At 45.1% G+C, this 27988-nt stretch overlaps 1 protein-coding gene across 1 annotated transcript in view; it reads right to left on the bottom strand.

The window, feature by feature from the left end:
• LOC139228019 (complement receptor type 2-like) overlaps positions 1-27988 on the bottom strand; it is a 60654-nt gene that overhangs the window by 11672 nt on the left and 20994 nt on the right. Inside the window, exons 11-17 of the mRNA XM_070859170.1 lie at positions 25889-26074; positions 23583-23768; positions 21278-21463; positions 18972-19157; positions 16665-16850; positions 5221-5406; positions 2913-3098 (exon numbers count right to left, since the gene is read on the bottom strand). Of these exons, the coding sequence (XP_070715271.1) occupies positions 2913-3098; positions 5221-5406; positions 16665-16850; positions 18972-19157; positions 21278-21463; positions 23583-23768; positions 25889-26074 (1302 nt within the window). The remainder of the gene's footprint in view (positions 1-2912; positions 3099-5220; positions 5407-16664; positions 16851-18971; positions 19158-21277; positions 21464-23582; positions 23769-25888; positions 26075-27988) is intronic.

Here is a 27988-nt window from a genome sequence, read left to right on the forward strand (position 1 = left end):
GTATGGGATGGTTGAAAAGGAAGCACTCGCATGTGTCTACGGGGTGAAAAAGATGCAGCAGTACCTTTTTGGCAGAAGGTTCGAGTTAGAAACAGACCACAAGCCGTTAACATCCCTGTTGGCCGACAGCAAAGCTGTCAATGCCAATGCGTCAGCTCGCATACAGTGATGGGCTCTCATGCTGGTTGCGTCTGACGACACCATACGGCACCGGCCAAGCACTGAAAATTGCGCTGACGCGCTCAGCAGGCTTCCACTGGCCACCACTGAGGGGGCAGCGGAGCAAAGCGCGGAGATGGTCATGGCTGTCGATGCCTTTGACAGCGCAGCCTCCCCCATCACAGCCCACCAGATCAAAGCCTGGATAAACAGAGATCCCCTCCTATCTCTGATTAAGAAATGTGTCCTAACTGGGGATTGGGCGCCCGCACATGGAACATGCCCTGAAGAGGTCAGACCGTTTCACAGACGGATGGATGAACTTTCCATCCAAGCCGACTGCCTACTATGGGGCAGCCGGGTAGTCATGCCCCAGAGGGGTATGGAAGCATTCATCATGGAACTCCACTGCGAGTACAAAGCATCGTGATGAAGGCCATTGCCCAGTCACATGTATGGTGGCTGGGGATTGAGTCAGATCTGGAACACTGTGTTCGCAGGTGCACGACGTGTGCCCAGCTGGGCAATGCCCCCAGGGAGGCCTCACTCAGCCCGTGGCCCTGGCCCACCAAGCCATGGTCACGTATTCACGTAGACCACGTGGGCCCGTTCATGGGAAAAATGTTCCTCATTGTTGTTGATGCGCACTCAAAATGGATCGAGTGCATCATATTGAATTCGTGCACGACATCCACCACAGTGGAGAGTCTGCGTGCGGTCTTTGCGATCCACGGCTTGCCGGACATCCTAGTTAGCGACAACGACCCGTGTTTCACTAGCTATGAATTCCAGGAGATCATGTCGGGTAATGGCATCAAACATGTCAGGACAGCGCCGTTCAAGCCGGCTTCCAATGGCCAGGTGGAACATGCAGTCCAAATCATAAAGCATGGCATGACCCGGATTCAAGGACCCTCCATTCAATACCGTCTATCGCGCCTCCTGCTGGCCTACAGGTCCCGACCGCACTCGCTCACGGGAGCCCCGCCAGCGGAACAACTCATGAAACGTACACTAAAAACACGGCTGTCCCTCATTCATCCAGTCTTGTCAGACATTGTTGAGGGCAAGCGCCTGTCCCAAAATGAGTGCCACGATGGATAGGAATCGACGACCCTGTGTTTGTTCTTAATCACACTGTGGGGCCCATGTGGCTCGAGGGTACTGTAATTGGTAAAGAGGGGAATAGGGTCATAGTGGTCAGACTCAACAATGGGCAGATTTGCCACAAGCATCTGGACCAAGTAAAAAAAAGGTTCAGCTTGGACACTGAGGAACCTGAGGAACATCATGAGATGCTGCCCACACCACTGCCGGTGAACTAGCAACAAGAACCGTCAGCAGCATGCACAGTCCCTGCGGTCAGCCCGGACGAGCCAAAATCATCACAGGTGACAAAGACGCATGCCAAGGCTCAACAACCAGAGCCCCAACTGCGGCACTCCACGAGAGAGCATCGACCGCCTGAAAGACTCAATCTTTGACCCAAATACGTTGGGGAGAGGTGGTGTCATGTGTGTAACCTCACATAACTGTAACCTTCATGTAACAACACTGTACACTGAATACATCTGAGAAATGCACAACTTGACCACAGAGGGTGAACTTGTGGGAGACACTCCTCACCTGGTCATCCAGGTATAGAAAGGAAGGCCCCACGCAGGGTCATCACTTCTTGGTCCTGTGAATAAAAGGTACAGGTCACAGAGTGACCTTGTCTCCAGTATGTGCCTCGTGTTGATTTGCTGTAGTGTGTAAGGACATAACAGATTCCACAGTGTTCAGTTCTATTCATAACTTCTCATATAAAGAAGCAGCCCATGACAACCTACAACATTCAGACTTGAGCTGACAAGTGGCATGTAACATTCATGCCACGTATCTGGCAGGCAAAGATTTTCTCAAAAAGGAGAAAACCCAGCCATCTCCCCTTAACCTACAATGGCATTACTTTTGCTGAGACCCCCCACCATCAACATCTTGCGGGTCACCACAGAACAGAAGCTGAACTAGACCAGCTACATCAACACTGCGACTACAAGAGTAGGGCAGAGATCTGATCCAAAGGTGGGCGACACAATTATTGGGTTGTTCACATATCCTTAATAATGCTTTAACCTTGCCTTTTCACTTTAACTTCTTGCCTAAAGGGTCCATGGTGTTTGGGGACCACATATGTGACCACAAGGTGGGAGTTGAATGGCCATTGCTCCAGCTGATTACTTGACAGCTTCAAATGTACGGTAAAAGTTTCTATCTGACAGATGATCACTTTCCTCAGCCACAAGCTGTTTCCCAGTCCATTTTCACCACAGATTCTGCAGGCTTTCCACTTTGCGCTCTTACTTCATTGGAAGAACTCTCTCACCATTGACAAAATGCTTCCGTCATCTCTACTTCATCTGCCATCTATTCCATCAAATGGGTGCCCTTTATACTGTCTCACCTTTGTCCTCAGAATCCCACCACAATCATCACCAACACCAGCAGCACCAGGCACACCAGCAGCACTAACAATAACTTGGAAGTCTATCACCATTCCTTCATCATCGCTGGGTCAAATTCCTGGAACTCCCTCCCTAAAAGCACTGTGGGAGTACCTTCACCACACGGACTGCTGCTCCTCAAGAAGGTATTTCCCCATCACCACCTTCTCAAGGGCCTATCAGGGATGGGAAATAAATGCTGGTTGTGCCAGTGATGCCCACATCCCATGAACGAATCGGAAAAAGGATTAATAAACGTGTACTCACATGGTCTGCAGATAGGTGGTGGTGGCACGAATGAGTTATTCTCACTACATTCAATGACACTGTTACCAACCATTTCATGATCTTCATTACAGCTGTAGGTGATCGTCTCCCAATGTTTGTATGTAGGTCCAAATCCTGTGACTATGTGACCATTTGCGAGCGGTTCAGGAGATTGACATCCAACAACTGACAAAAGAGCAATGTTTTCATCTCCATTAACCAATTAACTGTGCTTATGATACTGATTGAAAGAATATTTGGCCGACTACTCATGTTCTCAACTTAATCAAAATAAAGTATAAACAAGTTCAGAACTCCATTAGATAATAATTAAATCAAGGGGAAAAAAGATTGTCTCCTACAACAATTACAAACTCCTGCAGAATAATATTTGTTGCTCTATGATAATCAGATAATTCAGAATTAACACATTTGATGAATGGGAACTTTTTTAAGTATCAGCAGTTTTCATAGAATTAACCCAGAAGTTAAATCAAAAAGATCATGCAGCATAATAATTCCACAAAACTATCGTGAAAACAAAATGTTTCATTTGTATTGGCAATCTATCCAATATAATTGCTCTGGCAACATAGATTAGAAACCATATGCAGATTACAGACCATCAATGTAAAAAGATTACAGCCAATGGGATCAAAGGAAAACCCTCCAATGGCTGGAGTCATATCTGCTGTGAAGAAAGATGGTCATAGTTGTTGGTGGTCAGTCATCACAGCACCAGGATATCACTGCAGGAGTTACTCAGGGAAGCATCCTCAACCCAACCATCTTCAGCTACTTTATTAATGACCTTCTCTCTGTCATAACGTCAGGAGTGAGGCTGTTTGCTGATGATTCCACAGTGTTCAGTTCTATTCATAACTTCTCGGATAAAGAAGCAGCCCATGCCAACCTACAACATTCAGACTTGAGCTGCCAAGTGGCATGTAACAGTCGTGCCATGTATGTGGCAGGGAAAGACTTTCTCAAAAAGGAGAAAACCCAGCCATCTCCCTTCAACCTACAATGGCATTACTTTTGCTGAGAACCCCCATCATCAACAGCATCTTGAGGGTCACCACAGAACAGAAGCTGAACCAGACCAGCTATATCAACACTGCGACTCCAAGAGCAGGGCAGAGATTGGGTACTCTGCAGCACCTGGACTACTACCTGCCACCTGAATGCTATTCCACCATCTACAAAGTTCAATTCAGCACTTTGATGGAATACTCACCATTGATACTCTTGTGGGTGCAACCACAACAACATTCAAGAAGCTCAAGAATATCCAGGACATGATTGGTATCCTTGCCATTGAACTCAATATCCACCCCCTGCATCACTGCTTCATTGTGGCTCGGGTATGTACAATCTATAGGATACACTGCAACTACTTGCCAAGGCTATCTCAACAGCAATGCCCTCCCATGTGACCTCGATACCAAGAAGGACATGAGTAAAAATGTCCGGAATTTTCCGGGGTTTCTCGACAGGATCGGTGGTGGGTCAGGTAAGAAATTTGATTTTTTTTGCCAGTGGATCGGGATCTCGCAGTCAACCCGCCGCAATGCATCTTTCCCATAGGTGCAAGTGTGATCTCAGATCTGACACAAACCACAGAGGTGGGCGACCCAATTATTGGGTTGTTCACATACCCTTAATAATGCATTGACCTTACCTTTTCACTTTAACTGCTCGCCCACAGGGTCCAAAGTGCTTGGGGACAACATATGTGAACCCAAGGTGGGAGTTGAATGGCCATTGATCTAGCTGATTACTTGACAGCTTCAAATATACGGTAAAAGTTTCCATGACCGATGATCACTTTCCTCAGCCACAAGCTGTTTCCCAGTCCATTTTCACCACAGATTCTGCAGGCTTTCCACTTTGCGCTCTTACTTCATTGGAAGAACTCTCTCACCATTGACAAAATGCTTCCGTCATCTCTACTTCATCTGCCATCTATTCCATCAAATGGGTGCCCTTTATACTGTCTCACCTTAGTCCTCAGAATCCCACCACAATCATCTCCAACACCAGCAGCACCAGGCACACCAGCAGCACTAACAATAACTTGGAAGTCTATCACCATTCCTTCATCATCGCTGGGTCAAATTCCTGGAACTCCCTCCCTAAAAGCACTGTGGGAGTACCTTCACCACATGAACTGCTGCGGTTCAAGAAGGTATCTCCCCATCACCACCTTCTCAAGGGCCTATCAGGGATGGGAAATAAATGCTGGTCTTGCCAGTGATGCCCACATCCCATGAACGAATAGGAAAAAGATTAATAAACGTTTACTCACATGGTCTGCAGATAGGTGGTGGTGGCACGAATGAGTTATTCTCACTACATTCAATGACACTGTTGCCAACCAGTTCATAATCTTCATTACAGCTGTAGGTGATCGTCTCCCAATGTTTGTATGTAGGTCCAAATCCTGTGACTATGTGACCATTTGCGAGCGGTTCAGGAGATTGACATCCAACAACTGACAAAAGAGCAATGTTTTCATCTCCATTAACCAATTAACTGTGCTTATGATACTGATTGAAAGAACATTTGGCCGACTACTCATGTTCTCAACTTAATCAAAATAAAGTATAAACAAGTTCAGAACTCCATTAGATAATAATTAAATCAAGGGGAAAAAAGATCGTCTCCTGCAACAATTACAAACTCCTCCAGAATAATATTTGTTCCATTACGATAATCAGATAATTCAGAATTAACACATTTGATGAATGGGAACTTTTTTAAGTATCAGCAGTTTTCATAGAATTAACCCAGAAGTTTAATCAAAAAGATCATGCAGCATAATAATTCTACAATAATTGTCGTGAAAACAAAATGTTTCATTTGTATTGGCAATCTATCCAATATAATTGCTCTGGCAACATGGATCAGAAACCATATGCAGATTACAGACCGTCAATATAAAAAGATTAAAGCCAATGGGGTCAAAGGAAAACCCTCCAATGGCTGGAGTCATATCTGCTGTGAAGAAAGATGGTCATGGTTGTTGGAGGCCAGTTGTCACAGCACCAGGATGTCACTGCAGGAGTTACTCAGGGAAGCATCCTCAACCCAACCATCTTCAGCTACTTTATTAAAGACCTTATCTCTGTCAAAAGATCAGGAGTGAGTCTGTTTGCTGACGATTCCACAGTGTTCATTATTATTCATAACTTCTCGAATAAAGAAGCAGCCCATGCCAACCTACAACATTCAGACTTGAGCTGCCAAGTGGCATGTAACATTCATGCTGCATATCTGGCAGGCAAAGATTTTCTCAAAAAGGAGAAAACCCAGCCATCTCCCCATAACCTACAATGGCATTACTTTTGCTGAAACCCCCCACCATCAACATCTTGAGGGTCACCACATTACAGAAGCTGAACTAGACCAGCTACATCAACACTGCAACTAAAAGAGAGGGCAGAGATTGGGTACTCTGCGACACGTGGACTACTTCCTGCCATCTGAATGCCGTTCCACCATCTACAAGGCTCAATTCAACACTTTGATGGAACACTCACCACTGATACTCTGTTGGTGCAATCCCAACAACATTCAAGAAGCTCAAGAATATTCAGGACATGATTGGTACCTTTGCCATTGAACTCAATATCCACTCCTGCATCACCGGTTCATTGTGGCTCGGGTATGTACAATCTATAGGATACACTGCAACTACTCGCCAAGTCTATCTCAACAGCAATGCCCTCCCACGTGGTCTCTATACCAAGAAGGACACGAGTAAAAATGGCCGGAATTTTCCAGAGTTCAGCGGACAGGATCGGTGGTGGGTCAGGTAAGAAACTTGATTTTTTTGACAGTGGATCGGGATCCTGCAGTCAACCTGCCACATCGCACCTTTCCCATAGGTGCATGTGTGGTCTCAGATCTGACACAAACCACAGAGTTGGGCGACCCAATTATTGGGTTGGTCACATATCCTTAATAATGCATTAACCTTACCTTTTCACTTTAACTGCTTGCCTAAAGGGTCCATGGTGTTTGGGGACCACATATGTGACCCCAAGGTGGGAGTTGAATGGCCATTGCTCCAGCTGATAACTTGACAGCTTCAAATGTACGGTAAAAGTTTCTATCTGACAGATGATCACTTTCCTCAGGCACAAGCTGTTTCACAGTCCATTTTCACCACAGATTCTGCAGGCTTTCCAATTTGCACTCTTACTTCATTGGGAGAACCCTCTCACCATTGACAAAATGCTTCCGTCATCTCTACTTCATCTGCCATCTATTCCATCAAATGGATGCCCTTTATACTGTCTCACCTTAGTCCTCAGAATCCCACCACAATCATCTCCAACACCAGCAGCACCAGGTACACCAGCAGCACTAACAATAACTTGGAAGTCTATCACCATTCCTTCATCATCACTGGGTCAAATTCCTGGAACTCCCTCCCTAAAAGCACTGTGAGAGTACCTTCACCACATGGACTGCTGCGGTGCAAGAAGGTATCTCACCATCACCAGATGGGAAATAAATGCTGTTCTTGCCAGTGATGCCCACATCCCATGAACGAATCGGAAAAAAGATTAATAAACGTGTATTCACATGGTCTGCAGATAGGTGGTGGTGGTACGAATGAATTATTCTCACTACATTCAATGACACTGTTGCCAACCATTTCATAATCTTCATTACAGCTGTAGGTGATCGTCTCCCAATGTTTGTATGTAGGTCCAAATCCTGTGACTATGTGACCATTTGTGAGCGGTTCAGGAGATTGACATCCAACAACTGACAAAAGAGCAATGTTTTCGTCTCCATTAACCAATTAACTGTGCTTATGATACTGATTGAAAGAACATTTGGCCGACTACTCATGTTCTCAAATTATCGAAATAAAGTATAAACAAGTTCAGGACTCCATTACATAATAATTAAATTAAGGGGAAAAAAGATCATCTCCTACAGCAATTACAAACTGCTCCAGAATAATATTTGTTGCACTACGATAATCAGATAATTCAGAATTAACACGTTTGATGAATGGGAACTTTTTTAAGTATCAGTAGTTTTCAGAGAATTAACCCAGAAGTTAAAATCAAAAAGATCATATAAGAACATAAGAACATAAGAATTAGGAACAAGAGTCGGCCATCTAGCCCCTCGAGCCTGCTCCACCATTCAACAAGATCATGGCTGAACTGGTCGTGTACACAGCTCCACTTACCCGCCCGCTCTCCGTAACCCTTAATTCCCTTATTGGTTAAAAATCTATCTATCTGTGATTTGAATGCATTCAATAAGCTTGCCTCAACTGCTTCCTTGGGAAAAGAATTCCACAAATTCACAACCCTCTGGGAGAAGAAATTCCTTCTCAACTCGGGTTTAAATTGGCTCCCCCGTATTTTGAGGCTGTGCCCCTTAGTTCTAGTCTCACCGACCAGTGGAAACAACCTCTCTGCCTCTATCTTGTCTATCTCTTTCATTATTTTAAATGTTTCTATAAGATCACCCCTCATCCTTCTGAACTCCAACGAGTAAAGACCCAGTCTACTCAATCTATCATAAGGTAAGCCCCTCATCTCCGGAATCAGCCGAGTGAATCGTCTCTGTACCCCTCCAAAGCTAGTATATGCTTCCTTAAGTACGGTGCCAAAAACTGCACGCAGTACTCCAGGTGCGGCCTCACCAATACCCTATACAATTGCAGCAGGACCTCCCTGCTTTTGTACTCCATCCCTCTCGCAATGAAGATCAACATTCCATTCGCATTCCTGATTACCTGCTGCACCTGTAAACTAACTTTTTGGTCGCGGCCTTCTGCGAGAGGTGGGCACCGGAGGAACTGGAGTGCATCATCACGCCCGGCAACCAAATTTTAATTTGATTTTACGTTTTAAAGTTTAATTTGTTTTAATTGCCGGTGCTTTTAGTGTCCCCCTCCCCTTTTAAAGGGGGCACTGGAGGAAAAAAACATTGATTTAGTGCCCAAAAAAAAACCAAAAAAAAGAAGAAAAAAAAAAAAGAGGGCCTTGTAAATGTCTGGTGTGTCATCCAGGGCGGGTGGCACCGATTAATGTTTTTTGTTTTGCAGATAAACTCCAAAAAGAGTTTCATACACAAGGACCCCCAGGTCCCTCTGCACCGCAGCATGTTGTAATTTCTCTCCATTCAAATAATATTCCCTTTTACTGTTTTTTTTCCCAAGGTGGATGACCTCACATTTTCCGACATTGTATTCTATCTCCCAAACCTTAGCCCATTCGTTTAACCTATCTAAATCTCTTTGCAGCCTCTCTGTGTCATCTACACAACCCGCTTTCCCACTAATCTTTGTGTCATCTGCAAATTTTGTTACACTACACTCTGTACCCTCTTCCAGGTCATCTATGTATATTGTAAACAGTTGTGGTCCCAGCACCGATCCCTGTGGCACACCACTAACCACCGATTTCCAACCCGAAAAGGACCCATTTATCCCGACTCTCTGCTTTCTGTTAGCTAGCCAATTCTCTATCCATGCTAATACATTTCCTCTGACTCCACGTACCTTTATCTTCTGCAGTAACCTTTTGTGTGGCACCTTATCGAATGCCTTTTGAAAACCTAAATACACCACATCCATCGGTACACCTCTATCCACCATGCTCGTTATATCCTCAAAGAATTCCAGTTAATTACTTAAACATGATTTCCCCTTCATGAATCCATGTTGCGTCTGCTTGATTGCACTATTCCTATCGAGTGGTCCCGCTATTTTTTCCTTAATGATAGCTTCAAGCATTTTCCCCACTACAGATGTTAAACTAACCGGCCTATAGTTACCTGCCTTTTGTCTGCCCCTTTTTTAAACAGAGGCGTTATATTAGCTGTTTTCCAATCCGCTGGTACGTCCCCAGAGTCCAGAGAATTTTGGTAGATTATAACGAATGCATCTGCTATAACTTCCGCCATCTCTTTTAATACCCTAGGATGCATTTCATCAGGACCAGGGGACTTGTCTACCTTGAGTCCCATTAGCCTGTCCAGCACTACCCCCCTAGTGATAGTGATTATCTCAAGGTCCTCCATTCCCACATTCCCGTGACCAGCAATATTTGGCATGGTTTTTGTGTCTTCCACTGTGAAGACCGAAGCAAAATAATTGTTTAAGGTCTCAGCCATTTCCACAGTTCCCATTATTAAATCCCCCTTCTCATCTTCTAAGGGACCAACATTTACTTTAGTCACTCTTTTCCGTTTTATATATCGGTAAAAGCTTTTACTATCTGTTTTTATTATTTGCGTAAGTTTACTTTCGTAATCTATCTTTCCTTTCTTTATTGCTTTCTTAGTCACTCTTTGCTGTCGTTTAAAATTTTCCCAATCTGCTAGTTTCCCACTAACCTTAGTCACCTTACACGCATTGGTTTTTAATTTGATACTCCTTTATTTCCTTGGTTATCCACGGCTGGTTATCCCTTCTCTTACCGCCCTTCTTTTTCACTGGAATATATTTTTGTTGAGCACTATGAAAGAGCTCCTTCAAAGTGCTCCACTGTTCCTCAATTGTGCAACTGTTTAGTCTGTGTTTCCAGTCTACTTTAGCCAACTCTGCCCTCATCCTACTGTAGTCCCCTTTGTTTAAGCATAGTACGCTCATTTAAGACACTACTTCCTCACCCTCAATCTGTATTACAAATTCATGCAGCATAATAATTCCACAATAACTGTCGTGAAAACAAAATGTTTCATTTGTATTGGCAAGCTATCCAATATAATTGCTGTGGCAACATGGATCAGAAACCATATGCAGATTACAGACCATCAATGTAAAAAGATTACAGCCAATGGGGTCAAAGGAAAACCCTCCAATGACTGGAGTCATATCTGCTGTGAAGAAAGATAGTCAAGGTTGTTGGAGGCCAGTCATCACAGTACCAGGATATCACTGCAGGAGTTACTCAGGAAGCATCCTCAATCCAACCATCTTCAGCTACTTTATTAAAGACCTTCTCTCTGTTATAATGTCAGGAGTGAAGCTGTTTGCTGATGAGTCTGTCATGTTTGTAACCTCACATAACTGTAACCTTCATGTAACAACACTGTACACTGTATACACCTGAGAAATGCACACCTTGACCACAGGGGGTGAACTTGTGGGAGACACTCCTCACCTGGTCATCCAGGTACATAAAGGGAGGTCCCACGCAGGGTCATCACTTCTTGGTCCTGTGATTAAAGGTACAGGTCACAGAGTGACCTTGTCTCCACTGTGTGCCTCATGTTGATTTGCTGTAGTGTGTAAGGACACAACACTTGGCGACGAGAAACGGGAATCAACGACTCAAGAGAATGGCCATCGGTGGCACGGAGGAACGGTACTGTACTGGTGAGGACTGGGACGATTTTGTTGAGAGGCTCCAGCAGAACTTTGTCAAAAAGGACTGTCTGGGAGCAGCAGCGGCTGACAAGCGAAGGGCGCATCTACTGACCAGCTGTGGACCGAAGACGTACGCGCTGATGAAAGACCTGCTCACACATGAGAAGCCGGCAGACAAGATCTTCGAGGAGCTCAGCAAACTGATCGGTGAGCATCTCAAACCAGCGAGTAGTATACACGTGGCCCGAAACTGATTCTATACGCACCGACGTCGGGAAGGGCAGAGCATACCAGACTTCGTTGCGGACCTTCAGCGCTTGGCCAGCCTCTGTAAGTTCACAGATGCCTGCAGCGGGGAGATGTTACGGGATTTCTTCATTGAGGGCATTGGTCATGCCGGGAGTTTTAGGAAGCTAATTGAGACCAAGGACTTGACCGTCGAAGCAGCGGCGTTGATGGATCAAACCTTAATGGCGGGGGAGGAGGAAACCAAGATCATATACGCGCGCAACTCTGCTCCCAACGTGGCGATGGAGCAGGGAGTTAACATGGTAAATGCAACTCAGAACCCAGCAGGCAGGCAAGGGCAATTTGACACCAACCAGGCAGTAACAGACTCTAGGGTGGGCCCGCAACAGAGACAATGGCAGGTTGAATGGACATTTACACCATCACAAGGGTCAATACGTCCCTGGATGGGACCACTGAAACCCACAAACAGAATGCTCAAGAGTAATCAAAGAGCCAATCAGAGAGGAATGCCTGGTAACAGCTCTTTTGTTCACAACAATCTCAGCTCATGCTGGAGGTGCAGGGGCAAACATGCTGCGAAGACTTGCTGGTTTCAACTATTCATCTGCAGAAATTGTAACTTGAATGGACATTTAGCCAGGGTGTGCAGGAAGCCCGCAGCGAGGCTGATTTATGAAGTGGGTGAACCATAAGAGGGGCCTGCAAGGCAGGGGTATGCCTGGGACACAGCAATAGATGCTGAAGTTCAGCGGGTCCAGGTGGCAAACATCCACAGCTCATACACAAAAATGCCACCTATGATGATGGCATCCCGGTATGCATGGCGCTGGACATAGGAGCCAGCCAGTCACTTATGAGTGTCCAACAATTCGAGAAACTGTGGCCACTCAGAGCTAGCAGACGCAAACTAGAACGCATTGACACGCATTCACGGACGTACACCAAAGAGATCATCCCAGTGCTAGGCAGTGCAATGTTGGTGGTCACACATACTGGATCTCAGAAATGGCTGCCACTCTGGATTGTCCCGGGAAATGGTCCCGCGCTTTTGGGGAGGAGCTGGCTAGCCGAGATGAACTGGAAATGGGGGGGATGTGCACGCCATTTCATCTGTGAAGCAAAGTTCATGCTCACAGGTCCTACAAAAGTTGAAGTCATTATTTCAACCTGGCGTCGGGACTTTCAAAGGCACCAAAGTAGTGATACGCATCACCCCGGACGCCACACCAGTGCACCACAAAGTCAGAGCTGTGCCGCATGTGATGCGGGAGAAAACTGAGAGTGAGTTGCACAGGTTGCTAAGAGAGGGCATAATTTCGCCCATTGAATTCAGTGACTGGGCAAGCCCCATCATCCCTGTTCTAAAAACGGATGGCTCGGTCAGGATCTGTGGCGACTACAAGACCACCGTCAATCGAGTGTCCCTTCAGGACCAATACCCGTTTCCGAGAGCGGAGGATCTTTTTGCCACGTTGGCAGGCGGCAAGCTCTTCATCTAGCTGGACCTCACTTCGGCCAACATGACCCAGGAACTGGCCGAAGAATCCAAGCTACTGACCACCATCACCACGCACAAGGGGCTGTTTGTCTACAACAGGTGTCCATTTGGCATTCGATCAGTGGCCGCTATCTTTCAGAGGAACATGGAAAGCCTGCTCAAATCCATCCCCGGAACAATCGTATTTCAGGACGACATCCTTATCATGGGTCGAGACACCGAGGAACACCTCCACAACCTGGAGGAGGTGCTACGCCGACTGAACCGGGTTGGCCTGCGACTAAAGAAGTCCAAGTGTGTATTTTTGGCCTTAGAGGTCGGTTTTTGGGCAGGAGGGTTGCCGCAGACGGGATACGGCCCACCGAATCCAGAACGGAGGCGATCCGTCGAGCGCCCAGGCCCGGCAACACATCAGAGTTGCGTTCATTTCTGGGACTATTGAACTATTTCGGGAACTTCCTACCAAACTTAAGTACATTGCTGGAGCCGCTACACGTGCTCCTGCGTAAGGGATGCGATTGGTTTTGGGGGGACTGTCAGGAACGGGCTTTCAATCAGGCACGGAACCTGCTTTGTTCTAATAAGTTATTGACTCTGTATGACCCCTGTAAGAAATTGGTTTTGACATGCGATGCATCATCCTATGGGCTTGGGTGCGTGTTGCAGCAGAGTAATGATGAGGGCCAACTCCAACCTGTGGCTTATGCCTCTAGGTCGCTCTCCCAAGCAGAAAGGGGGTATGGGATGGTTGAAAAGGAAGCACTCGCATGTGTCGACGGGGTGAAAAAGATGCAGCAGTACCTTTTTGGCAGAAGGTTCGAGTTAGAAACGGACCACAAGCCGTTAACATCCCTGTTGGCCGACAGCAAAGCTGTCAATGCCACTGCGTCAGCTCGCACACAGTGATGGGCTCTCACGCTGGCTGCATATGACGACACCATACGGCAACGGCCAGGCACCGAAAATTGCGCTGACGTGCTCAGCAGGCTTCCACTGGCCACCACTGAGGGAGCAGTGGAGCAAAGCGCGGAGATGGACATGGCTGTCGATGCCTTTGACAGCGCAGCCTCCCCCATCACAGCCCACCAGATCAAAACCTGGACCAACAGAGATCCCCTCGTAGCTCTGATTAAGAAATGTGTCCTGACTGGGGATTGGGCGCCCGCACACGGAGCAAGCCCTGTAGAGGTCAGACCGTTTCACAGACGGATGGATGAATTCTCCATCCAAGCCGACTGCCTACTATGTGGCAGCCGGGTAGTCATGCCCCAGAGGGGTAGGGAAGCATTCATCAGGGAACTCCACAGCGAGCACCCAGGCATCGTGCTTATGAAGGCCATTGCCCGGTCACATGTGTGGTGGCCGGGAATTGATGCAGACCTGGAACACTGTGTTCACAGGTGCACGACTTATGCCCAGCTGGGCAATGCCCCCAGGGAGGTCCCACTCAGCCTGTGGCCCTGGCCCACCAAGCCATGGTCACGTATTCACGTAGACTATGTGGGTCCGTTCATGAGAAAAATGTTCCTCATTGTTGTTGATGCGCACTCGAAATGGATCGAGTGCATCATATTGAATTCGTGCACGACACCCACCACAGTGGAGAGTCTGCGTGCGGTCTTTGCGACCCACGGCTTGCCGGACATCCTAGTTAGCGACAACGGCCCGTGTTTCACTAGCTATGAATTCCAGGAGTTCATGTCGGGTAATGGCATCAAACATGTCAGGACAGCGCCGTTCAAGCCGGCTTCCAATGGCCAGGCGGATCGTGCGGTCCAAATCATAAAGCAAGGCATGCCCCGGATTCAAGGACCCTCCCTTCAATACCGTCTGTCGCGCCTCATGCTGGCCTACAGGTCCCGACCACACTCGCTCACGGGAGTCCCGGCAGTGGAACTACTCATGAAACGTACTCTAAAAACTCGGCTGTCCCTCATTCATCCAGTCTTGTCAGACATTGTTGAGGGCAAGCGTCTGTCCCAAAATGAGTGCCATGACCAAAACTCAAAGGGGAGATGGATAGGAATCGATTACCCTGTGGGGCCCATGTGGCTCGAGGGTACTGTAATTGGTAAAGAGGGGAATAGGGTCATAGTGGTCAGACTCAACAATGGGCAGATATGCCGCAAGCTTCTGGACCAAGTAAAAAAAAAGGTTCAGCTTGGACACTGAGGAACCTGAGGAACATCATGAGTTGCTGCCCACACAACTGCCAGTGAACGAGCAACAAGAACCGTCAGCAGCATGTACAGTCCCTGCGGTCAGCCCGGGCGAGCCGGAATCATCACAGGTGACAAAGACGCATGCCAAGGCTCAACAACCAGAGCCCCAACTGCAGCGCTCCACGAGAGAGCGTCGACCGCCTGAAAGATTCAATCTTTGACCCAAAGATGTTGGGGAGAGGTGGTGTCATGTGTGTAACCTCACATAACTGTAACCTTCATGTAACAACACTGTACACTGTATACACCTGAGAAATGCACACCTTGACCACAGGGGGTGAACTTGTGGGAGACACTCCTCACCTGGTCATCCAGGTATAGAAAGGGAGGTCCCACGCAGGGTCATCACTTCTTGGTCCTGTGAATAAAAGGTACAGGTCACAGAGTGACCTTGTCTCCAGTATGTGCCTCATGTTGATTTGCTGTAGTGTATAAGGACATAACAGATTCCACAGTGTTCAGTTTTATTCATAACTTCTCAGATAAAGAAGCAGCCCATTCCAACCTACAACATTCAGACTTCAGCTGCCAAGTGGCATGTAACATTCATGCCTCGTATCTGGCAGGTAAAGATTTTCTCAAAAAGGAGAAAACCCAGCCATCTCCCCTTAACCTACAATGGCATTACTTTTGCTGAGATCCTCCACCATCAACATCTTGAGGGTCACCACAGAACAGAAGCAGAACTAGACCAGCTACATCAACACTGCGACTACAAGAGTAGGGCAGAGATCTGACCCAAAGGTGGGCGACCCAATTATTGGGTTGTTCACATATCCTTAATAATGCTTTGACCTTATCTTTTCACTTGAACTTCTTGCCTAAAGTGTCCATGGTGCTTGGGGACTACATCTGTGAACCCAAGGTGGGAGTTGAATGGCCATTGCTCCAGCTGATTACTTGACAGCTTCAAATGTATGGTAAAAGTTTTTATCTGACAGATGATCACTTTCCTCAGCCACAAGCTGTTTCCCAGTCCATTTTCACCACAGATTCTGCAGGCTTTCCACCTTGCGCTCTTACTTCATTGGAAGAACTCTCTCACCATTGACAACATGCTTCCGTCATCTCTACTTCATCTGCCATCTATTCCATCAAATGGGTGCCCTTTAAACTGTCTCACCTTAGTCCTCAGAATCCCACCACAATCATCTCCAACACCAGCAGCACCAGGCACACCAGCAGCACTAACAATAACTTGGAAGTCTATCACCATTCCTTCATCATTACTGGGTCAAATTCCTGGAACTCCCTCCCTAAAAGCACTGTGGGAGGAGCTTCACCACATGAACTGCTGCGGTTCAAGAAGGTATCTCCCCATCACCACCTTCTCAAGGGCCTATCAGGGATGGGAAATAAATGCTGGTCTTGCCAGTGATGCCCACATCCCATGAACGAATAGGAAAAAGGATTAATAAACGTTTACTCACATGGTCTGCAGATAGGTGGTGGTGGCACGAATGAGTTATTCTCACTACATTCAATGACACTGTTGCCAACCATTTCATAACCTTCATTACAGCTGTAGGTGATCGTCTCCCAATGTTTGTATGTAGGTCCAAATCCTGTGACTATGTGACCATTTGCGAGCGGTTCAGGAGATTGACATCCAACAACTGACAAAAGAGCAATGTTTTCATCTCCATTAACCAATTAACTGTGCTTATGATACTGATTGAAAGAACATTTGGCCGACTACTCATGTTCTCAAATTATCGAAATAAAGTATAAACAAGTTCAGAACTCCATTCGATAATAATTAAATCAAGGGGAAAAAAGATCGTTTCCTGCAACAATTACAAACTCCTCCAGAATAATATTTGTTGCTTTACGATAATCAGATAATTCAGAATTAACACATTTGATGAATGGGAACTTTTTTAAGTATCAGCAGTTTTCATAGAATTAACCCAGAAGTTTAATCAAAAAGATCATGCAGCATAATAATTCTACAATAATTGTCGTGAAAACAAAATGTTTCATTTGTATTGGCAATCTATCCAATATAATTGCTCTGGCAACATGGATCAGAAACCATATGCAGATTACAGACCGTCAATATAAAAAGATTAAAGCCAATGGGGTCAAAGGAAAACCCTCCAATGGCTGGAGTCATATCTGCTGTGAAGAAAGATGGTCATGGTTGTTGGAGGCCAGTTGTCACAGCACCAGGATGTCACTGCAGGAGTTACTCAGGGAAGCATCCTCAACCCAACCATCTTCAGCTACTTTATTAAAGACCTTATCTCTGTCAAAAGATCAGGAGTGAGGCTGTTTGCTGACGATTCCACGGTGTTCATTATTATTCATAACTTCTCGGATAAAGAAGCAGCCCATGCCAACCTACAACATTCAGACTTGAGCTGCCAAGTGGCATGTAACATTCATGCCGCATATCTGGCAGGCAAAGATTTTCTCAAAAAGGAGAAAACCCAGCCATCTCCCCATAACCTACAATGGCATTACTTTTGCTGAAACCCCCCACCATCAACATCTTGAGGGTCACCATATTACAGAAGCTGAACTAGACCAGCTACATCAACACTGCAACTAAATGAGCAGGGCAGAAATTGGGTACTCTGCAGCACCTGGACTACTACCATCCACCTGAATGCTATTCCACCATCTACAAAGTTCAATTCAGCACTTTGATGGAATACTCACCATTGATACTCTTGTGGGTGCAACCACAACAACATTCAAGAAGCTCAAGAATATCCAGGACATGATTGGTACCTTTGCCATTGAACTCAATATCCACCCCTGCATCACCGGTTCATTGTGGCTCGGGTATGTACAATCTATAGGATACACTGCAACTACTCGCCAAGTCTATCTCAACAGCAATGCCCTCCCACGTGGTCTCTATACCAAGAAGGACACGAGTAAAAATGGCTGGAATTTTCCAGAGTTCAGCGGACAGGATTGGTGGTGGGTCAGGTAAGAAATTTGATTTTTTTGACAGTGGATCGGGATCCTGCAGTCAACCTGCCACATCGCGCCTTTCCCATAGGTGCATGTGTGGTCTCAGATCTGACACAAACCACAGAGTTGGGCGACCCAATTATTGGGTTGGTCACATATCCTTAATAATGCATTAACCTTACCTTTTCACTTTAACTGCTTGCCTAAAGGGTCCATGGTGTTTGGGGACCACATATGTGACCCCAAGGTGGGAGTTGAATGGCCATTGCTCCAGATGATAACTTGACAGCTTCAAATGTACGGTAAAAGTTTCTATCTGACAGATGATCACTTTCCTCAGGCACAAGCTGTTTCACAGTCCATTTTCACCACAGATTCTGCAGGCTTTCCAATTTGCACTCTTACTTCATTGGAAGAACTCTCTCACCATTGACAAAATGCTTCCGTCATCTCTACTTCATCTGCCATCTATTCCATCAAATGGGTGCCCTTTATACTGTCTCACCTTAGTCCTCAGAATCCCACCACAATCATCTCCAACACCAGCAGCACCAGGCACACCAGCAGCACTAACAATAACTTGGAAGTCTATCACCATTCCTTCATCATCGCTGGGTCAAATTCCTGGAACTCCCTCCCTAAAAGCACTGTGGGAGTACCTTCACCACATGAACTGCTGCGGTTCAAGAAGGTATCTCCCCATCACCACCTTCTCAAGGGCCTATCAGGGATGGGAAATAAATGCTGGTCTTGCCAGTGATGCCCACATCCCATGAACGAATAGGAAAAAGGATTAATAAACGTTTACTCACATGGTCTGCAGATAGGTGGTGGTGGCACGAATGAGTTATTCTCACTACATTCAATGACACTGTTGCCAACCATTTCATAATCTTCATTACAGCTGTAGGTGATCGTCTCCCAATGTTTGTATGTAGGTCCAAATCCTGTGACTATGTGACCATTTGCGAGCGGTTCAGGAGATTGACATCCAACAACTGACAAAAGAGCAATGTTTTCATCTCCATTAACCAATTAACTGTGCTTATGATACTGATTGAAAGAACATTTGGCCGACTACTCATGTTCTCAAATTATCGAAATAAAGTATAAACAAGTTCAGAACTCCATTCGATAATAATTAAATCAAGGGGAAAAAAGATCGTTTCCTGCAACAATTACAAACTCCTCCAGAATAATATTTGTTGCTTTACGATAGTCAGATAATTCAGAATTAACACATTTGATGAATGGGAACTTTTTTAAGTATCAGCAGTTTTCATAGAATTAACCCAGAAGTTTAATCAAAAAGATCATGCAGCATAATAATTCTACAATAATTGTCGTGAAAACAAAATGTTTCATTTGTATTGGCAATCTATCCAATATAATTGCTCTGGCAACATGGATCAGAAACCATATGCAGATTACAGACCGTCAATATAAAAAGATTAAAGCCAATGGGGTCAAAGGAAAACCCTCCAATGGCTGGAGTCATATCTGCTGTGAAGAAAGATGGTCATGGTTGTTGGAGGCCAGTTGTCACAGCACCAGGATGTCACTGCAGGAGTTACTCAGGGAAGCATCCTCAACCCAACCATCTTCAGCTACTTTATTAAAGACCTTATCTCTGTCAAAAGATCAGGAGTGAGGCTGTTTGCTGACGATTCCACAGTGTTCATTATTATTCATAACTTCTCGGATAAAGAAGCAGCCCATGCCAACCTACAACATTCAGACTTGAGCTGCCAAGTGGCATGTAACATTCATGCCGCATATCTGGCAGGCAAAGATTTTCTCAAAAAGGAGAAAACCCAGCCATCTCCCCATAACCTACAATGGCATTACTTTTGCTGAAACCCCCCACCATCAACATCTTGAGGGTCACCATATTACAGAAGCTGAACTAGACCAGCTACATCAACACTGCAACTAAAAGAGCAGGGCAGAGATTGGGTACTCTGCGACACGTGGACTACTTCCTGCCATCTGAATGCCGTTCCACCATCTACAAGGCTCAATTCAACACTTTGATGGAACACTCACCACTGATACTCTGTTGGTGCAATCCCAACAACATTCAAGAAGCTCAAGAATATTCAGGACATGATTGGTACCTTTGCCATTGAACTCAATATCCACCCCTGCATCACCGGTTCATTGTGGCTCGGGTATGTACAATCTATAGGATACACTGCAACTACTCGCCAAGTCTATCTCAACAGCAATGCCCTCCCACGTGGTCTCTATACCAAGAAGGACACGAGTAAAAATGGCCGGAATTTTCCAGAGTTCAGCGGACAGGATTGGTGGTGGGTCAGGTAAGAAATTTGATTTTTTTGACAGTGGATCGGGATCCTGCAGTCAACCTGCCACATCGCGCCTTTCCCATAGGTGCATGTGTGGTCTCAGATCTGACACAAACCACAGAGTTGGGCGACCCAATTATTGGGTTGGTCACATATCCTTAATAATGCATTAACCTTACCTTTTCACTTTAACTGCTTGCCTAAAGGGTCCATGGTGTTTGGGGACCACATATGTGACCCCAAGGTGGGAGTTGAATGGCCATTGCTCCAGATGATAACTTGACAGCTTCAAATGTACGGTAAAAGTTTCTATCTGACAGATGATCACTTTCCTCAGGCACAAGCTGTTTCACAGTCCATTTTCACCACAGATTCTGCAGGCTTTCCAATTTGCACTCTTACTTCATTGGAAGAACTCTCTCACCATTGACAAAATGCTTCCGTCATCTCTACTTCATCTGCCATCTATTCCATCAAATGGGTGCCCTTTATACTGTCTCACCTTAGTCCTCAGAATCCCACCACAATCATCTCCAACACCAGCAGCACCAGGCACACCAGCAGCACTAACAATAACTTGGAAGTCTATCACCATTCCTTCATCATCGCTGGGTCAAATTCCTGGAACTCCCTCCCTAAAAGCACTGTGGGAGTACCTTCACCACATGAACTGCTGCGGTTCAAGAAGGTATCTCCCCATCACCACCTTCTCAAGGGCCTATCAGGGATGGGAAATAAATGCTGGTCTTGCCAGTGATGCCCACATCCCATGAACGAATAGGAAAAAGGATTAATAAACGTTTACTCACATGGTCTGCAGATAGGTGGTGGTGGCACGAATGAGTTATTCTCACTACATTCAATGACACTGTTGCCAACCATTTCATAATCTTCATTACAGCTGTAGGTGATCGTCTCCCAATGTTTGTATGTAGGTCCAAATCCTGTGACGATGTGACCATTTGCGAGCGGTTCAGGAGATTGACATCCAACAACTGACAAAAGAGCAATGTTTTCATCTCCATTAACCAATTAACTGTGCTTATGATACTGATTGAAAGAACATTTGGCCGACTACTCATGTTCTCAAATTATCGAAATAAAGTATAAACAAGTTCAGAACTCCATTCGATAATAATTAAATCAAGGGGAAAAAAGATCGTTTCCTGCAACAATTACAAACTCCTCCAGAATAATATTTGTTGCTTTACGATAGTCAGATAATTCAGAATTAACACATTTGATGAATGGGAACTTTTTTAAGTATCAGCAGTTTTCATAGAATTAACCCAGAAGTTTAATCAAAAAGATCATGCAGCATAATAATTCTACAATAATTGTCGTGAAAACAAAATGTTTCATTTGTATTGGCAATCTATCCAATATAATTGCTCTGGCAACATGGATCAGAAACCATATGCAGATTACAGACCGTCAATATAAAAAGATTAAAGCCAATGGGGTCAAAGGAAAACCCTCCAATGGCTGGAGTCATATCTGCTGTGAAGAAAGATGGTCATGGTTGTTGGAGGCCAGTTGTCACAGCACCAGGATGTCACTGCAGGAGTTACTCAGGGAAGCATCCTCAACCCAACCATCTTCAGCTACTTTATTAAAGACCTTATCTCTGTCAAAAGATCAGGAGTGAGGCTGTTTGCTGACGATTCCACAGTGTTCATTATTATTCATAACTTCTCGGATAAAGAAGCAGCCCATGCCAACCTACAACATTCAGACTTGAGCTGCCAAGTGGCATGTAACATTCATGCCGCATATCTGGCAGGCAAAGATTTTCTCAAAAAGGAGAAAACCCAGCCATCTCCCCATAACCTACAATGGCATTACTTTTGCTGAAACCCCCCACCATCAACATCTTGAGGGTCACCATATTACAGAAGCTGAACTAGACCAGCTACATCAACACTGCAACTAAAAGAGAGGGCAGAGATTGGGTACTCTGCGACACGTGGACTACTTCCTGCCATCTGAATGCCGTTCCACCATCTACAAGGCTCAATTCAACACTTTGATGGAACACTCACCACTGATACTCTGTTGGTGCAATCCCAACAACATTCAAGAAGCTCAAGAATATTCAGGACATGATTGGTACCTTTGCCATTGAACTCAATATCCACCCCTGCATCACCGGTTCATTGTGGCTCGGGTATGTACAATCTATAGGATACACTGCAACTACTCGCCAAGTCTATCTCAACAGCAATGCCCTCCCACGTGGTCTCTATACCAAGAAGGACACGAGTAAAAATGGCTGGAATTTTCCAGAGTTCAGCGGACAGGATTGGTGGTGGGTCAGGTAAGAAATTTGATTTTTTTGACAGTGGATCGGGATCCTGCAGTCAACCTGCCACATCGCACCTTTCCCATAGGTGCATGTGTGGTCTCAGATCTGACACAAACCACAGAGTTGGGCGACCCAATTATTGGGTTGGTCACATATCCTTAATAATGCATTAACCTTACCTTTTCACTTTAACTGCTTGCCTAAAGGGTCCATGGTGTTTGGGGACCACATATGTGACCCCAAGGTGGGAGTTGAATGGCCATTGCTCCAGATGATAACTTGACAGCTTCAAATGTACGGTAAAAGTTTCTATCTGACAGATGATCACTTTCCTCAGGCATAAGCTGTTTCACAGTCCATTTTCACCACAGATTCTGCAGGCTTTCCAATTTGCACTCTTACTTCATTGGAAGAACTCTCTCACCATTGACAAAATGCTTCCGTCATCTCTACTTCATCTGCCATCTATTCCATCAAATGGGTGCCCTTTATACTGTCTCACCTTAGTCCTCAGAATCCCACCACAATCATCTCCAACACCAGCAGCACCAGGCACACCAGCAGCACTAACAATAACTTGGAGGTCTATCACCATTCCTTCATCATCGCTGGGTCAAATTCCTGGAACTCCCTCCCTAAAAGCACTGTGGGAGTACCTTCACCACATGAACTGCTGCGGTTCAAGAAGGTATCTCCCCATCACCACCTTCTCAAGGGCCTATCAGGGATGGGAAATAAATGCTGGTCTTGCCAGTGATGCCCACATCCTATGAACGAATAGGAAAAAGGATTAATAAACGTTTACTCACATGGTCTGCAGATAGGTGGTGATGGCACGAATGAGTTATTCTCACTACATTCAATGACACTGTTGCCAACCATTTCATAATCTTCATTACAGCTGTAGGTGATCGTCTCCCAATGTTTGTATGTAGGTCCAAATCCTGTGACTATGTGACCATTTGCGAGCGGTTCAGGAGATTGACATCCAACAACTGACAAAAGAGCAATGTTTTCATCTCCATTAACCAATTAACTGTGCTTATGATACTGATTGAAAGAACATTTGGCCGACTACTCATGTTCTCAAATTATCGAAATAAAGTATAAACAAGTTCAGAACTCCATTCGATAATAATTAAATCAAGGGGAAAAAAGATCGTTTCCTGCAACAATTACAAACTCCTCCAGAATAATATTTGTTGCTTTACGATAATCAGATAATTCAGAATTAACACATTTGATGAATGGGAACTTTTTTAAGTATCAGCAGTTTTCATAGAATTAACCCAGAAGTTTAATCAAAAAGATCATGCAGCATAATAATTCTACAATAATTGTCGTGAAAACAAAATGTTTCATTTGTATTGGCAATCTATCCAATATAATTGCTCTGGCAACATGGATCAGAAACCATATGCAGATTACAGACCGTCAATATAAAAAGATTAAAGCCAATGGGGTCAAAGGAAAACCCTCCAATGGCTGGAGTCATATCTGCTGTGAAGAAAGATGGTCATGGTTGTTGGAGGCCAGTTGTCACAGCACCAGGATGTCACTGCAGGAGTTACTCAGGGAAGCATCCTCAACCCAACCATCTTCAGCTACTTTATTAAAGACCTTATCTCTGTCAAAAGATCAGGAGTGAGGCTGTTTGCTGACGATTCCACAGTGTTCATTATTATTCATAACTTCTCGGATAAAGAAGCAGCCCATGCCAACCTACAACATTCAGACTTGAGCTGCCAAGTGGCATGTAACATTCATGCCGCATATCTGGCAGGCAAAGATTTTCTCAAAAAGGAGAAAACCCAGCCATCTCCCCATAACCTACAATGGCATTACTTTTGCTGAAACCCCCCACCATCAACATCTTGAGGGTCACCATATTACAGAAGCTGAACTAGACCAGCTACATCAACACTGCAACTAAAAGAGCAGGGCAGAGATTGGGTACTCTGCGACACGTGGACTACTTCCTGCCATCTGAATGCCGTTCCACCATCTACAAGGCTCAATTCAACACTTTGATGGAACACTCACCACTGATACTCTGTTGGTGCAATCCCAACAACATTCAAGAAGCTCAAGAATATTCAGGACATGATTGGTACCTTTGCCATTGAACTCAATATCCACCCCTGCATCACCGGTTCATTGTGGCTCGGGTATGTACAATCTATAGGATACACTGCAACTACTCGCCAAGTCTATCTCAACAGCAATGCCCTCCCACGTGGTCTCTATACCAAGAAGGACACGAGTAAAAATGGCCGGAATTTTCCAGAGTTCAGCGGACAGGATTGGTGGTGGGTCAGGTAAGAAATTTGATTTTTTTGACAGTGGATCGGGATCCTGCAGTCAACCTGCCACATCGCGCCTTTCCCATAGGTGCATGTGTGGTCTCAGATCTGACACAAACCACAGAGTTGGGCGACCCAATTATTGGGTTGGTCACATATCCTTAATAATGCATTAACCTTACCTTTTCACTTTAACTGCTTGCCTAAAGGGTCCATGGTGTTTGGGGACCACATATGTGACCCCAAGGTGGGAGTTGAATGGCCATTGCTCCAGATGATAACTTGACAGCTTCAAATGTACGGTAAAAGTTTCTATCTGACAGATGATCACTTTCCTCAGGCACAAGCTGTTTCACAGTCCATTTTCACCACAGATTCTGCAGGCTTTCCAATTTGCACTCTTACTTCATTGGAAGAACTCTCTCACCATTGACAAAATGCTTCCGTCATCTCTACTTCATCTGCCATCTATTCCATCAAATGGGTGCCCTTTATACTGTCTCACCTTAGTCCTCAGAATCCCACCACAATCATCTCCAACACCAGCAGCACCAGGCACACCAGCAACACTAACAATAACTTGGAAGTCTATCACCATTCCTTCATCATCACTGGGTCAAATTCCTGGAACTCCCTCCCTAAAAGCACTGTGGGAGTACCTTCACCACATGGACTGCTGCGGTGCAAGAAGGTATCTCACCATCACCACCTTCTCAAGGGCCTATCAGGGATGGGCAATAAATGCTGGTCTTGCCAGTGATGCCCACATCCCATGAACGAATAGGAAAAAGGATTAATAAACGTTTACTCACATGGTCTGCAGATAGGTGGTGGTGGCACGAATGAGTTATTCTCACTACATTCAATGACACTGTTGCCAACCATTTCATAATCTTCATTACAGCTGTAGGTGATCGTCTCCCAATGTTTGTATGTAGGTCCAAATCCTGTGACTATGTGACCATTTGCGAGCGGTTCAGGAGATTGACATCCAACAACTGACAAAAGAGCAATGTTTTCATCTCCATTAACCAATTAACTGTGCTTATGATACTGATTGAAAGAACATTTGGCCGACTACTCATGTTCTCAAATTATCGAAATAAAGTATAAACAAGTTCAGAACTCCATTCGATAATAATTAAATCAAGGGGAAAAAAGATCGTTTCCTGCAACAATTACAAACTCCTCCAGAATAATATTTGTTGCTTTACGATAATCAGATAATTCAGAATTAACACATTTGATGAATGGGAACTTTTTTAAGTATCAGCAGTTTTCATAGAATTAACCCAGAAGTTTAATCAAAAAGATCATGCAGCATAATAATTCTACAATAATTGTCGTGAAAACAAAATGTTTCATTTGTATTGGCAATCTATCCAATATAATTGCTCTGGCAACATGGATCAGAAACCATATGCAGATTACAGACCGTCAATATAAAAAGATTAAAGCCAATGGGGTCAAAGGAAAACCCTCCAATGGCTGGAGTCATATCTGCTGTGAAGAAAGATGGTCATGGTTGTTGGAGGCCAGTTGTCACAGCACCAGGATGTCACTGCAGGAGTTACTCAGGGAAGCATCCTCAACCCAACCATCTTCAGCTACTTTATTAAAGACCTTATCTCTGTCAAAAGATCAGGAGTGAGGCTGTTTGCTGACGATTCCACAGTGTTCATTATTATTCATAACTTCTCGGATAAAGAAGCAGCCCATGCCAACCTACAACATTCAGACTTGAGCTGCCAAGTGGCATGTAACATTCATGCCGCATATCTGGCAGGCAAAGATTTTCTCAAAAAGGAGAAAACCCAGCCATCTCCCCATAACCTACAATGGCATTACTTTTGCTGAAACCCCCCACCATCAACATCTTGAGGGTCACCATATTACAGAAGCTGAACTAGACCAGCTACATCAACACTGCAACTAAAAGAGCAGGGCAGAGATTGGGTACTCTGCGACACGTGGACTACTTCCTGCCATCTGAATGCCGTTCCACCATCTACAAGGCTCAATTCAACACTTTGATGGAACACTCACCACTGATACTCTGTTGGTGCAATCCCAACAACATTCAAGAAGCTCAAGAATATTCAGGACATGATTGGTACCTTTGCCATTGAACTCAATATCCACCCCTGCATCACCGGTTCATTGTGGCTCGGGTATGTACAATCTATAGGATACACTGCAACTACTCGCCAAGTCTATCTCAACAGCAATGCCCTCCCACGTGGTCTCTATACCAAGAAGGACACGAGTAAAAATGGCCGGAATTTTCCAGAGTTCAGCGGACAGGATTGGTGGTGGGTCAGGTAAGAAATTTGATTTTTTTGACAGTGGATCGGGATCCTGCAGTCAACCTGCCACATCGCGCCTTTCCCATAGGTGCATGTGTGGTCTCAGATCTGACACAAACCACAGAGTTGGGCGACCCAATTATTGGGTTGGTCACATATCCTTAATAATGCATTAACCTTACCTTTTCACTTTAACTGCTTGCCTAAAGGGTCCATGGTGTTTGGGGACCACATATGTGACCCCAAGGTGGGAGTTGAATGGCCATTGCTCCAGATGATAACTTGACAGCTTCAAATGTACGGTAAAAGTTTCTATCTGACAGATGATCACTTTCCTCAGGCACAAGCTGTTTCACAGTCCATTTTCACCACAGATTCTGCAGGCTTTCCAATTTGCACTCTTACTTCATTGGAAGAACTCTCTCACCATTGACAAAATGCTTCCGTCATCTCTACTTCATCTGCCATCTATTCCATCAAATGGGTGCCCTTTATACTGTCTCACCTTAGTCCTCAGAATCCCACCACAATCATCTCCAACACCAGCAGCACCAGGCACACCAGCAACACTAACAATAACTTGGAAGTCTATCACCATTCCTTCAT

The sequence above is a fragment of the Pristiophorus japonicus genome, chromosome 17 (genome assembly GCF_044704955.1).
Source record: "Pristiophorus japonicus isolate sPriJap1 chromosome 17, sPriJap1.hap1, whole genome shotgun sequence".
NCBI classification, from domain to species: domain Eukaryota; kingdom Metazoa; phylum Chordata; class Chondrichthyes; family Pristiophoridae; genus Pristiophorus; species Pristiophorus japonicus.